The 15,492-nt window shown below is 38.7% G+C and overlaps 1 protein-coding gene across 1 annotated transcript in view; it reads left to right on the top strand.

Annotated features, from left to right (window-relative positions):
- Positions 1 to 13,666, top strand: part of SYNJ2BP (synaptojanin 2 binding protein) — a 42,165-nt gene extending 28,499 nt beyond the window's left edge. The window contains exons 3-4 of the mRNA XM_065940106.1: positions 8,854 to 8,949; positions 11,564 to 13,666. Of these exons, the coding sequence (XP_065796178.1) occupies positions 8,854 to 8,949; positions 11,564 to 11,704 (237 nt within the window). The 3' untranslated portion in view covers positions 11,705 to 13,666. The remainder of the gene's footprint in view (positions 1 to 8,853; positions 8,950 to 11,563) is intronic.
- The last annotated feature ends 1,826 nt before the right edge of the window (positions 13,667 to 15,492 follow it).

Genomic DNA, 15,492 nt, shown 5'->3' with positions numbered 1-15,492 from the left:
TAGGTTTATAATACTTTTCACGCAAATAATGCATTAAAAAACAGAAAATGAAACATTTTAAACCTTACAGTCCAGTACCTTGAAAAGTAGAGAAGTACAATAGTTGGCATACAAGGGCTGACAGTGAATGAACAAGCAAGCAGAGTTATTGGAGGAGGGAGAAGAGGTGGGAGATGATAGAGCTGAAGGATGCTCAGCTGTAGGAGATGGAGGGCAAGCTGCAGTTTCATCAGTCCTTACGTGACTGGACATTCGAACACATACTTGGATCTTTAAACGTTCGTATGTAGGGGACTTACTGTATCCAGATTGCAGAGTTTGGTAAGAGGACCTTGATCAGTCATCTTTTCCAGCCCTGCCATAGAGCATGGAGGATAGTACCTCACTCAACGGAGAAGGCAAATTAAATCCAGAATGTGCAGGATTGGTGTGTGGGAAAGGGACTTAAAACTCACATTTTTTTGTTATTCTTTTATTATACTTTATTACTTCCTTTTGTTGATTAAACACTAAAGTGTGTCTTCTTTTACTCCAAAATTGGAGACAAAAGAGGAAGGTAGGAATTGTCCTTTAGATAATGGTCCTTTTAGACTCAAAGACCTTTTTAAGCTCATTATTAAGATGAAATTTGGAATGCAGTCTGATTTGGATATCTGTCCACCATGCTCCCACTTCACCCTGCTAATGTCTCTAAGAGGGAACTGACTACATGGTGACCATTGATTTGATTATTTTCTGGAAGTTCCTCAAGGGCTCAGACTACATCTTTTTTTTTTACCATTTATATTCTAGCATGGTGTTTAATATATATTTAACAAATGAACAAGTTAAGAAATTTAAGAACACCCGGAAAGGTTGGCTGATCTAGAATATAAATAATAGCATAATGGTTGGTAATACCCCATTTTAATCCTTTTCACTGATTGTTTTGCTTCTTTACTGGGTCTCGTAGGCCCTGTTTATTAATCTGTGAGATAAAGACAGTAATAATCTACCTAAGTTTAGAAGCAAGTTATTTCCTGTTGCTCCCAGGAAAAAGACAATCCAAAAACATGAAGTCAACTTGAGCGATGTGTTAAGGAAAACTTGAGAATGGGGTTGTTAAGATTAAAGTGTAGCATGTAGTTAGAAACTACGTAGTTTAATATTTTGACACATAACTGCATTCTCTTCAAAATACTGGGAACTAGGCTTCATGGTGAAGAGGGACTTGAAAAAAGTAGGGTGAAGAAGAGAGTCATTATTCAAAAGGATTTGGTTAAAGATAAATCATTGAAAAATGAGAATAGTTAAAAGGTTTTGAGCATTCTATGCCAAGCAGTATACTGAGATCTTAAAACTTATGTAATATTATAGCAGCCCTATGAGGTGGGTATAATTGTTATGCATATTTTGCCGCTAAGGAAGCTTGGTGAAGTCAAAAAACCTGCCCAAGGTCATATAACTAGTAGATGTTAGAGGACTTGGTCTGCAAATTTGGAACCTCTACTCTTAACCCATATACTATATTGCCTCCTAAAAGATAAATGAAGAGCCGGGGTTCTTTATCCTAAAGAGAAAGTTAGATGGTGAATTAGTAGTAGAGTTTATGTATGGTTTTATGTAAAAACTGAAATTAGTCTTTTCCATTAAGGGTATAATGATAGAACAAAAGACGTACACCTCAGTGTGAGAGAATTTGTTAGACCTGAGCCAAGATAAGCAGGCTTTCGTGTGTGAGCCATCACCTCAGAGAGAAAAGGAGCTACTGGAAGGCCACTCAAGTTTTTTTAAAAGATATGGTAGGAGATAAATGTCAGTGAAGAGAAAAGTAGATGTCTAAAAACCTCATCTCAATTGTCTTTAAAATTTATAGCAGAGAACTTGACTATCAAAATACAAAAAAATTTATTACGAAGATCTCTTGCAAGATATAAAACATTGCAACTGTATATAAGACATATTCCAAAGAATGATTGAAGTTTATGTTCTGGCCAGGTAAGGAAGAGGTATGTAAAAGAAGGGAGGATAAAATGCCAGGCAAACAAAAGGCAAAAATATAAGACAATATTCTTACCTGGAAAATGCCATGGATAAAGGAGGCTGGTGGGCTACAGTGCATGGGGTCACAAAGAACTGGACATGACTTAGCAACTGAGCACCCATAGTATCTCACTATCGTTTGGGCTTCCCTGGTGGCTCAGTGGTAAAGAATCTGCCTGCCAACGCAGGAGATACGGGTTCAGTCCCTGAGTCGAGAAGATCCCCTGGAGAAGACAGTGTCAACCCACTCCAGTATTCTTGCCTGGGAATTCCCACGGACAGAGGAGCCTGGTGGGCTACAGTCCATGGGGTCACAAAAGAGTCAGACACGACTCAGCAACTAACTACAGCAGCATACCTCTTCCCTACTTCACCACACCCCAGGGAATGCAGTCACCCTCACCACAGGTCCCCTCTTATTCTTTGCCTTCATCACAAGACAGATACTGAGAGAAATAGAGAAGACTGAAGAAAAGACGGAGCTTATACAAGAAGAAAAGGCCAGCATGTTCTCTGTTCTGTCAAGGGCTACATTCTTTGTCTCCAGTTCCCCTTCTAAGAGTGTGCTGCAAAATTTAAATTCTAGATCCCGTTTCTTAAGAAATATTGCCTCACCATCCTGTTCCCTCTGTATCCTTAAGTGTACTTGTTAGGCGTTAACCATTAAATGGTTCCACCTGTTCTTGAGCTTGCTTTATCTCTTTGATGTACTTAAGTGCTCCTTTATGATTAACTTTGGAGCCTCTATAAAACTATGCTAAATTATTTATTGGCCTGTATTCCCATTTGTTCTTTAAGGGCTTCCATATTTTCCTCACATGGTTATTTTTCCATGTTGTAAAATTTGCTCCGACTGTTTCTGGTGCTAGGTAATCAGACTAAGAGTATGTCCTTTCTTTAGTACATATTCATTTTTGGTAACTAATAGAAGTATCATTAAATGACGTAGATTTCATGTGAGTAATTATTGACTATTAGTTTAAAGCTTCCCTGATGACTCAGATGGTAAAGAATCTGCCTGCAATGCAGGAGAAGAGTTTTGATCGCTGAGTCAGGAAAATTCCCTGGAGAAGGGAATGGCTACCCACTCCAGTATTCTTGCCTGGAAAGTCCATAGACAGAGGAGCCTGGCAGGCTGCTGCCACGTGGGCACGAAGAGTCAGACATGACTGAGCAACTAACACTGTCCCTTTTCACTCAGGAGATCAGTTGGGAACTAGAAACTCTCATCCAGTCAGTTACAGAGACATTGAAATATGCAGAATCCTTTAGACAGAGTCACTTCAGTTGTGTCTGACTCTGTGCTACCCCATCCGTGAGATTCTCCAGGCAAGAACACTGGAATACCTCTAAGGAAAAGTCCTTGTTTTCTCATCTCCGTTAGCACCATGTACACCTGTAGCTGGCACAGAGTAAGCATCTAGTAAGCTAGTTGCTCTGTGAATGAAGCTCGGTCACCTAGGAACTTACTGCAAATGCAGAATATTAGGAATGAATTATAACTGACCTTTTTGATTTGACTTGATTAATTGGAACTAGATAATCTTTTTTTTTCCTTTAATGAAAAAAGAGGATCCCTCCCCCTAAATTGTAATTCATTTCAAGATTTGGGAGAAGAATTAAATTATCCAGAGTATAATCTGAGGTCAGTGCTTACTAAATTGAACCCATTCTTTCTCTGTATCTTACACATCTGCATTTATATTATCCTATAGTTAGCACTCCAGTAACTCTTACATTATCCTAAATGTTAGATTATCTTAATGCTGTCCAAAATTATTAATCATCCAAGAAGGCTTATTTTAACTCAGTTTACTCCTTTTCTAAGGCAGGAAGTGGGAAACTCATTTTTAAAAACTGATAACAGCCATAGTTAAAGCAAAAAAATCGTATGACTCCCCACTGGTTAACTAGAATACCACAATCTTAACACTGATCATTCGGTTAACAAAATTTTTTAGCATGTTGCAAATCTATCATATCTCAAGTTTAATACAACTTACAATACCATGAGTTAAGGAAACTGAAGTAATAAGTTTAGCAGTATTCTATGATTTCTCAATTGAGTAGCTCTTGGTAGTAAAAGTGAGGGGTCCAAGGACCATCTACCCATCACCTGGGAGTTTATTACAAATGCAGAAGTCTCAGGAAACAGCCTGTGGATAAATTTTGAGAAGCACAGCTATAGGCAAGTGTTTTTCAAACATTTCAAATTATAACCTATAATGGGAAATGCACGCACATGCACATAAGCAAAATTAAACAAAATAATACCTATCTCTTCTGTATGTGATGCATTTTGATATGTTGTGTTTTCTAATTTCACTTATTTAAAATTATTTCTCTTATTTAAAATTCTAATCTTGACCCACTGGATTGACTTCACTATCTTTTGTAACGGGTCAACAGACCTGTCTTTGAAAAATCACTACTCCAGTAAATGAAAAATCATTGATGGAGTCTGTGGATGCATAGACTATGGATTAAGTAGGGTAAGTAGACTGGGTGTAAAGAAAGCTTCAAGCAATTTAGGTTAAAGCTAATTCAAACTTCAGAATCACCAGATTACTAGAATGGGTCCTAATAAATTGCACTTTTAACAAATTCCCAAGTTAATGCTGCTGGTCCTGAGACCATACTTTGAGAACCTTTGGTTTATATTATTAGGTTGGTACAAAAGTAACTGCAGTTTCAAACCATGAATTTTAAATCATTATAACTAGGATCAAACACACCTTTATTAATCAAAATAGGAGCTATTAGAATCAACACATTTTTGCCAATGAGAAATAAGTTTTTTTTATTCCTGTAGGGTAAAGATCTGTACTTTGGGAGTCAATGAACTCTTAGAAAGCATCTTCTGCCTCTGCTGGTTGTGGAAGCGTTTTGCCTGCAAAAAATTGTTGAGACACTTGAAGGGTAGTCAGTCGGTTATCGAGAGGTTAGATGAATATGGCCCATGAGGCAAAACTTCATAGTCCAATTTGTTCAACTTTTAAAGCATTGGTTATGCGATGAGCAGGTGGACATTGTCATGGAGAAGAATTGGGCCTATTCTGTTGACCGATGCCAGCGGCAGGCATTGCAGTTTTCGGTGCATCTCATCAATTTGCTGAACATACTTCTCAGATGTAATGGTTTCACCAGGATCAGTCCAGCCACAGACCACCAAACAGTGACCATGACCTTTTTTGTGTGCAAGTTTGGCTTTGGGAAGTACTTTGAAGCTTCTTCTCAGTTCAACCACTGAGCCAGTTGTCATATAAAACTGGCTCAGTCACATGTCACAGTCCAAGAAATGGTTTGTTTTGTTGCGTACAATAAGAGAAGACAACACTTCAAAAATGACAATTTTTTTGTTTTTTGGTCAGCTCAGGGGGCTCCCACTTATCAAGCTTTTTCACCTTTCCAATATGCTTCAAATGCTGAATGACCTTGAGTGGTCGACGTTGAGTTCCAGGACAACTTCTTGTGTAGTTGTAAGAGGATCAGCTTCTGTGATTGCTTTTAGTTGGTTGTTGTCAACTGCCAGTGGCCAGCCACTGCACTCTCATCTTCAAGATTCTCGTCTCTTTTGCAAAACTTCTTGAACCACCACTGCACTGTGTGTTCATCAACAGTTCCTGGGCCAAATATGTTGCTGATGTTACAAGTTGTATCCACTGCTTTATGACCCATTTTGAACTCAAATAAAAAAATTGTTTGAATTTGTTGTTTGTCTAACATCAATCATTTCTATAGTCTAAAATATAAAATAAACAGTAACAGGTCATTTTTAAAAGAACATAAAGCAAGAAATGCACTTTAAATAATGTAGAGCATAACCACATTTGTTTAAGAATGTATCCCAATATCAAATGGCATGTTTCAACAGTGTAGAACCACAGTTACTTTTGCACCAACCTAATAGGATTGTGATAGAGTGGATTCTACATATATTTAGGATTAAAATCTATAGCACTTGGAAGTTAGTCTGTGAACTGGAATCTGTAAAAACACTTAGTGGAGGTAAATATTAGAAAGCAAATTCAGCTTTAGAGTAGAGAGATGTATACTTTTCAACAGAGAAAGAATCATTAGTTTTATGGAGCTGTTTTACCTCCCACATACTTGGGCAAAGGATGAGAAATGGTTCTTTAAAAAAGAAATGTCCTTTGCATTTCTAAAAGACTTTTTTTTTTTTTTAAAGGCAATTAGAGTAACTGATCTCTTAGAATACCTTTAGAAAACTAGGAGGGTTGAAAGAAATCACTGGCCTGTGCTCTTCTTTTGCCTGATGTCACCCAATGTCTTTCTTCCCTCTTGGTAAAAGGAAGCTCACGTGAGGACCAAGATTACACTTGCCGTCCCAGCAACAAATGCTAAAAGGAACTTCTTGAAGCAGGGAAGATACCAGAAACTTAAAACAACCTTTTACATATATAGACTGCTGTATCAAAACTTCATGGGAACAGCAAACCCTAAAGCTACAATAGATATATGCACACATACACATACTCCCTCTCACATACACTCTCATACACAAGAGAAAAAAAGAAAAAGCAATCCAACGGTCATCGAACCACAGGAGGAGAGAACAAGAGAGGAATGCAAGAAGAAAGACTTGCAAAGACAAACCCAAAACAGGGCCTCCTTTGTGTCTCAGTGGTATTTAATCCACCTGCCAGTGCAGGAGACACAGGTTCGATCCCCGGTCCAGGAAGATCCCACATGTGTTGGAACAACTAAGCCCATGCGTCACAACCATTGACTCTGTGCTCTGGAGCCCAGGAGCCAAAGCTACTGAGCCCATGCTCCTGCTGCTCAGGGGCTTCCGTTGTGTCTGACTCTCTGCAACCCCAGGCATTGTAGCCAGCCAGCCTCTTCTGTACATGGGATTCTTCAGGCTAAGATACTGGAGTGGGTTGCCATTTCCTCCTCTGGGGGATCTTCCCGACCCAGGGATTGAATCTGCATCTTGTGCGTCCCCTGTACTGCAGGCGGATTCTTTACTGCTGAGCCACTGGGGACGCTCATGCACCACAACCTCTGAAGCCCTCACACCCTAGAGCCTGTGCTCCACAATAAAAGAAGCCACTGCAATGAGAAGCCCTCACACTGCAACTAGAGAGTAGCCCATGCAGCAATGAAGACCCAGCACAGCCAAAAATAAATAAATAATTTCTTTAAGAGAAAAAAGAAGGAGAAAGCAGCACTAAGAGGATATTAAGAAACTTTAAGGGGAAAAGAAAGAAAATGGAGAGAATGTTTGTTTTAAGTTCTCAGTATTCTCAAAAAAGTTAAGACGGGAATCTGCTGAGAAAAGAGGTGGAGTTGGAGTTTGATGGTAGGAAAGGTCTTGGGAACAGCTCCCCACTGCATATGTATTAGGGAGTTCACCAGATGAGAAGGGTTGTAAAGATACAGCGGAAGCCAGCTCACATGGGTCTCTGGTGGGAAAATGTGACTGTGTGTCTTTTCTCTTGGAATGTTAAACTCCCTGATGACATGAAAAAGAAATGCAGTGTGTTGCCCAGGACTGGAAAGATGGTAGAAGATCATGGTGATAACAGATTCCAGTAGTTTTCCAGGTGCTTTTTTGGAATAGTAGGAACTCCTAGAAGTGTAAAAGGCATTGATGAGGATGAAGAGATTTTCAGAGGTATAGGAAGTACAGAGAAAGTAGAATTTTCTTTTTTTAAAGTTTGAGATATTGGAGCTGAAGCATGCCTAATGTTGAAATGGAACGCTTATGCCAGTTGATGACTAGAATGGAATAGAGCTGGAATCCTTCAGTTTGGAAAGGTAGACAGTTAGTAAGACCAGAGTGTTGATGGAGTTATTCAGTAAGAATATTGACAGGGAAAAGACTGCAGGGATAATTATGAACCTCTTGGAGAAGGGAAATTGTGACAAGGAAAATGAGAAGGTTGAATAAGTAAATGACTTGAGCTTCGGCAGATGAAAGAATAGTTGGTGAGTCAGGGTGGAGGAGTAATAGTGCAAAAGGAGCAGTAAGAGGCAAGAGCACTTTAATTTTCCTTCCAGGATATAAAACTCCTTAGCCCTAGCTTCTACAGTTATTATGACTTTGGGTAAATTACCTAACCTTGCTAAGCTTCAGTTTTTTTTTTTTTTCATCCCTGAAAACAAGATAAAATAATATCAACCTCATAGGATTGTGATTACTCAATGAGATAATGTATGAAAGCATGTAGAACAGAACCTACCAAATATATTAGATGTTCTTGCTGCCATTGCCATGTATAAAAGCTATGGAGGTTTTGCATAATGTGGGCTACTCTGTATCATTGAGTATAGCATAGACTAAATACCGCTTGTGGCCAGTGTCACTCCTGACACAGAAGTGTTGATAGCAGAGTACTTCACATCTCTAACCTTTAGGTGGTAGGACTCAGCTTCACCAAAACATTTTTAGAAGTTTGTATCATCACAGAAACATGGTTTTTTGTAACTTTGAGGAGAATAGAAGTATCCATGGAATCAGTGGAAATTGTTCAGAATAGAACAAGAACAATAGAAAAGGCTAGTCGATTTGTACCACATCAAACTAAATTTGATGGGAGAGCTTCCTAGAGTTACATTTCTAGAGTTGAAGCTGGCCTGGCCATGCCAGGGATTAAAAATATAAAGGATATAGAGTGGTAACCTGGAAGACCAGTAGCTGTGAAGATGAAAAAGTTACTCTGAGTTCCAAGTAACTTTACCCCTTCTCCTAGCCCTTGGAATTGTCTCTGTTTTTAAATCTGTGGTCACATGTAAGTAAATCTTTTGACTTACGAGAGTTCCCATTCTGTATCTCTCACTACTTTTCCTTGATGCTTTTGACAGGTCAACGGCCAAGACCTAAAGAACCTGCTGCACCAGGATGCGGTAGACCTCTTCCGTAACGCAGGCTATGCTGTGTCCCTGAGAGTACAACACAGGGTAGGCGTCATTTGCTGCCACCAGGTTTTTCTGATGTTGTTGTGAATTAATCATGTGGTGTAATCTTTAGTAATGTGTTTGGCTTTTTTCCTTTCTCTCTCGTTCTTTTGAAGAGATTATCTGTCATAGGCAAGGGTCTTCTGAGACTTCTTCTAATCATTAAAGGAAATTCATAACAGTACATTTGCAACCTGGTAGCTTCAAGGTAATGTACCCTAAAGATAAAGCTTGACAACTAAATTAAAATAAATCGGGAAAAATATAACCAGGCCAGTTTTATTTCTTAGTAGGGGAGGAAACATATGTCTTCCCTTGAACATTTTTATTTATGAAACTCTTAAGTTTCAGAGGTGGTGGGTTTTTTGTTATCCACTATGTGCTTTTCCCTATCATCATCATGAATGCTTTTCTTATCAGTGCTCTTATTCAATGCTCTTCAACTTGGGGATCCTCTTGACTAAAGGCCTAGTGCTCAAAGGGGAGCTACAGGAGAAAAGAAATGAGATTCAGAATTTGATCAAGACAGCTACCTATCCCTATATCCTCTCTTTAGTTCCTAGTGTTTTATCGTTTGGATGATAAGAAGAAAAGCCTGAGTGGACATAATCCTCCTGTAGCATGAAGGACTTTGGAATGCACTTAACAACACAAGTTCATTGTGTCTTTAAAGTTGCTCCTTCTTAAATTGATGCTGTGTTTGCCTCACCCAACTCCTGAGTGAGGCTTCAGGAAGAATTCAACAGGAGATAGTGAAAGAAGTGGAAAGGGCACAAGGCATGAAAGATACCTGAGAAAACAGTCAGGGTGGCAAGCAGAATCTGGGTGTGATGGATTAGAAAACCAGGTCAATAGGAGACATATTAGCATTCAGCTGCTTCTGCCTTGGCCCTTCTTTGTTTCTAAAGCATGGGAGAAAGTATTGATATGCAGCAGATAAAGGCAAGCAAATATAGGCATACACTGTAATATGATTAGAGTTAATTTTGAAGGCATGTGAGTTCATTTTTTAAGGAAGCATCCATAAATAACTCCAAACAAAACAGATTGTTCTGGTCAAGGAATTGACCTATAAAAGCCATATCTTTCTGTTGAGCATGTTCTCTCAGGACATCTCATCAGGAAATGAATGAAAGTTATAGTGGGGTATAAGATAGAAAAGGTAGTTTTTTCAGTCTTGTCTTTCAGATTGAGGGGTCAGAGTTTCATGGACTAATAAGATTAAATCTAACTAAAACAAGATGGCTTCACAGTTACTAAGTTATCTATTACCAATTAATGTTAATTTAATTCAAAAAGATACATGCCCCCAACATTCATGCTGTTTACAATAGCCAAGACATAGAAGCAACCTAAGTGTCCAGTAACAGATGACTAGAAGATATGGGGTGTGTTTGTATGTGGTAATGGAATATTACCCAGCCATAAAGAATAAAATATTGCCATTTGCAGCAACATGAATAGACCTAGAGATTATTGTATTAAGTGAAATAAATCAGAAAAACAAATACTGTATCATATCACTTATATGTGAAGTCTAAAAAATGCAAATGAACTTATTTATGAAACAGAAATAGACTCAGAAACAGAAAAAAATTTAGGGTTAGCAAAAGATCCCTTTTGGAGGCAGGGGAAGAGAAAAATTAGGAGTTTCAGATTAACATATATACACTGTTATATATATATGTTCATATAAAATAAATAATAAGAACCTTCTGTATAACACAGGGAGCTTATTCAGTATCTTGTAGTAACCTATGATGGAAAAGAATCTGAAAAAGATACATTTATGTATATATTGAATTGCTTTGCTGAAACTAACACAGCATTGTAAATGAACTGTACTTTGATTTTGTTTTTTTTTAAAAGTTGATGTTAAGAAAGGCTACCTTTTACAAAATTGACTGAAATGAAGAAAGATTACAAGCCTCAAAAGGGAATGTTTCGGCAATGGAAAATTATAACCGTTAGGATCTGAAATTTTTTAACTTATTTACCTTTGAATCTTTTACCTTCATTCCGTATAAGTCTCACCTTTATCTTTGACTAGTATTACCGAATGGGGGATGAAGGACAGGACCCCATCTTCAGAAGGAGTAGGTACCTTTCAGGAATTGAAAAGTATTTCTAAATAATGCCATTGCACCTGTCCCATTGCCCAGATCTGCTGTTACTACACGCTGACTACTGATAATCTTTCTCGGTAAACATTTCTAGAAAGATGGACACCCCTGCCCTTGCCCAATAATTTCCAGGCTTCCCATAGGATCAGTAGGCTTCATTTCATATCTTCATTTTCCTGGTATGGTATGCATATAGTTTGGTGGAGACGGTGCAGAAATAGAGAGAGGTTGTCTGACTTACCCTTGGGTCCCTTTAGGTCGTAGCACAGCAAGGTTAAATGCCTTTCCATCAGACTTACTTTGTTTCCAAAGAATCAGTGACATTGGTGTATCAACTCAGGATAGACAGAGGACGCCTTCTGTTCGGTAGTGCTTAGGGCTTACAGCTTTGAGTGATACAGAGACTGCTGCCCCAGGTAATGTGTCAGCTTGGACACTGCGGTTGTGGTAAACACACATTGTCAGTAGAGTTAACATTTTTCTTTCCCTTCCAGTTACAGGTGCAGAATGGGCCCATAGGACCTCAAGGTGAAGGGGAGCCAAGTGGTATTCCCATAACTATGGTGCTGGTGCCAGTGTGTGCCCTCACCGTGGTAGCAGCCTGGGCCTTCATGAGATACCGGCAACGACTTTGAAAAACTTGCTTTCTTCCTGTGCTCCCAAAGAAGAAGATACATTTCTCTTTTTCTCTCACCCTCTCCTGCCAGTCTTCCATAACTGTCCCTCTACATAGCCAGCTCATGATTTCAAGAGACTGCTACTCAACCAGAATCTTGCTATTCGAAATCTCTGAATCCTCATATTCTCATGGGAGAGTAAAGGCAGTGTTTGAAGGAAACCCGAAAGAAGGACTTGCCTAGAACAAACGAAGAGTTATGTATTTTACTAGAGCCGCCAATAGAAGTTCAGCTACAACCCAAAAAATGGGAAAGGTCCAATCTTCCCATCACCTTGCAGTATTCCTTTTTTTCTTACCTGGCATGTGTCAAAGGCCAGCTGTAATAAGAGGAAAAAAGGATTTTTCTCTTTAATGATCTTCCTTGGGAAGTTTTTGTGGCCTTTTATTTAATTTCTAACTATTACTACCTACTTGGGCACCTACTTTGTATCAAACAAAGATGAATGAGAAGTACATTTCTACTTTTAAAAAAAAGCAAATATATACACACACACACACACATATATATATACACATACAGATTCATGTATGATAGTATAATATTGATGCCTTATGGAGAATTAAAGAAGTGGAAAGCAACTCCGGTTTCTGGGTTTCTGCTGTAAGGATTAAGTGATAGTCTTCAATTGAAGAATTCAGTATGAAGCAAGAGTAATAGAGTGAGACTTAAAAGAGGATATAGCAATCTGAGTCATTAAAAAAAAACCAAAAACTAAAGCAACTAATTAAAAATCTTAGAACAGTGTTTCTTCTTCATAATACCTATGGGACAGCTGAGGTAAAATGCCATAATCCAGCTTTGTGCAAGTAAGTCTTTAAAAAACTTGGGAAATGTAAACGTAAATCATACTAGTCTCTGACTACTCCAGTGACTGTTTTGGTACCTTATAGTCCTGTTAAAGGATCAACTGGAATGACTGTAGTCAGAGCTCTGAGGCCAAGCCAACCCAGTGAAGAAAACTCAGGCCATCTACCAGTCTTTCCTGTTTCTGTTAACAGGCAAACTCTGAGAGAGGGGCTGCTCCCCAGCGGGACGGGCATGTAATCAGCTCTCCTTCGATTCAGTTAAGTTGAAACGGTTTGGGTTGCTGATTTTTCTTTTTTTGAAAGGTTCTAAGCCCTGGTTATGGCTTTTAATGAATTAACTATTGTACAAGGAAGGGGAAGAAAGTTTTGTTTGTTTTAGGGGCTCTGGAAGTTTGGTGTCTGTTTTGTGGGGAAAACTTATGGATGAATGGATATTAGGGAATACCAAGGGCACTAATGAGGTGGGAACCCTCCTGTTCTTGTGGTATTGAAGGTTGATTTTAAAGCACTCATGAGAGCTGAGCCAAGGCTAATTTTCTGGCTTAAAGAAAATCATTTCCATCCCCTACATATACCTGGCAGGCTATAGGCTTTATATAATCTTGGCAGCAAGAGTATGAAAACTTCCCCTCAGGACTCAAGAAGTCAGTTGTGTCCAATTTTTAGCATGGATAATCTGATAAAAATTTTACAGATGTCTATTGGACATCAGGTTTGTTAAGACTTTTACAAAGAAGCAAAATACATAGCCTTCATCCTGAAGGGTTTTTTTTTTTTTTTTTTTTTTTTGAGCGGGGTTTCCATTTGGGAAGAGGACACACATAAAATAGTATACAGTTACCTCCATAGGCAGGGCATTGCAAGTTAAGGTCAAATTTATATTGCAAACAACAAAAGGGATGGTTAGTGAGAGTTGAGGCACTTGAGAAAGTTCTGTGGAGGAAGAGGTCAAGTTAAGGACCCTTGGTTCATAGTCTAGTTAAGAGAATTTATAAATAAATGAGAAGTTGAAAGTCTATCTTAAGGTTAAGTAATAGTTGAGAACAATAATAGAAGAAATGGCACTATTCAGAATATGATGCAACAACAAAGACGTGCACTTTTTTTTTTTTAAGGAATTCAGAAAAAGAAAGCTATTGATGGCCATCAGCCCAAAGTGGAAAGAGAAGGCTTTTAAAACTAAAAATCTCAGATAAGACTTTGCCTCTGGGTCATCTATTGGTAGAAGAAGAAACTTTCTGTAAATGATCCTGAGGATTTCTGCCTCCAGACCTAAACAGTTTAATACCTCTGAGGCTCAACTTAAACAACTGCATTCCTAGATTCCATGGTGAAACCCTCACAGTATTCCAGTTCTCACCTCAACCAGCCCCACTGTGGAGGCGCAACCTCGAGTGCCCTTCCTGTATCGGGAGGAATGTACAGCAGCTTCTGCAGTGGGCCTGCTTTCCTCCCAGGATTCCTCTTGAGGTTTGAACATTAACTCCTGAGGAGACCTTGAGACATACAACAGGAAGCAATAGGCAAGCAGGATGGAAAGCTATTTCATCTTTTGTGTGTTGGTATATGTAAATAAAAACACCCATCGCATCATTGGTAGAAGTTTTGCTTTGATAAGAGGGATTCTGATACACTAATAATTCAGGTTTTCTCTGGAATTGTATTTAAAAGTCAATAGGGACTTCTCGGGTGGTCCAGTGGTTAAGAATCCACCTTCCAATGCAGGGGACGCAGGTTTGATCCCTGGTCGGGGGACTAAGGTCTCATGCCTCAAGGCATCTAAGTCTGTACCACAGCTACTGACCCCAAAGTGTGCTAGAGCCCATGAGTCACAGCTGAGACCTGATGCAGCCTAATTAATTAAAAAATAAAGATCAGTATATTAAAAGGTTTAGGCAATTTCAATTATATTCTTATTTCTGATTTTCTAGAGAATTAAATTTCATCATAAGTATTGGAGTCCACTGTAGGTCGTTAAAACATTCATGCTCTTTGTAGATCAAATCTAACATTTCTATCACTTTATCATTGTATCTAATATTCCTTGCACCTAAAATTACCATGTTTAAAATGTTCACAGTTTTAAAGATTGAATGAAAGTATCTTTTAAGACTTTTACTTAAAACACTTCTCTACATTTATCATCCTATGTTATATATACAGTTCTAATGAGACATTGTTTGCTTCAATTCTCTGTTACCTTTTCCTGCCAAGTTTTAACCAATGCTGTTAACTTATTCATACCATCTAGCCATGTATAACAGAAAAAGGAAATGAATACCTGTTAATTGCATTCTGTGCCAGGTGATTGGTAACATTGTTGAGGCCTCACAACTCTGAGGTCTAGGTGTTGTTAAAAAGACAGTAAAGAAGAGAATAAGTTGCTTTCTAAGATTGCATAGGTGGTAAGAATAGAATCAGGATTTAAACTCAGGACTTCAGGTGCCACCACCAAAGATACTTCGCTACTGGCAGTGGTTCTCAAAGTGAGGTCTTTGGACAAAAGCATCAGCATTACCTGGGAATTTGCTAGAAAAGCAAATTCTTGGGCTCCACCCTAGGAGTCAGAAATTTAGTAGGGCACCCAGAAATAAGTTTTAATAATCCTTCCAGGTAGCTGATGCACACTGAAGTTTGAGAATCACTGGTCTATGCCAATAGTCCCCTTTTTCTCAGGTCAGAATCACCTGGAGAGCTGATAAAATTTCTAGATATCCCGGCTGCACCTAGATCAATGAAGCAGAATCTCTAAGGGTGGGAACAGGACAGAAGTAAAACAGTTCATCAGGTGATTCCACTGTGCAGTGTCATGGGGAAAAAGCTATGTATTACATCCAGGCGTTGCTCCAACCCAAAATAAGAATTTCACTCAGGCCTTTTTGGAGCCCAACCCTCCATTAGCTTATGCCTCAAGTATAGATATGAAATAAGAAGTGG

This window comes from Muntiacus reevesi, chromosome 7, assembly GCF_963930625.1.
Source record: "Muntiacus reevesi chromosome 7, mMunRee1.1, whole genome shotgun sequence".
Taxonomy (NCBI): domain Eukaryota; kingdom Metazoa; phylum Chordata; class Mammalia; order Artiodactyla; family Cervidae; genus Muntiacus; species Muntiacus reevesi.
This window is presented reverse-complemented; position numbering and strand designations above follow the sequence as displayed.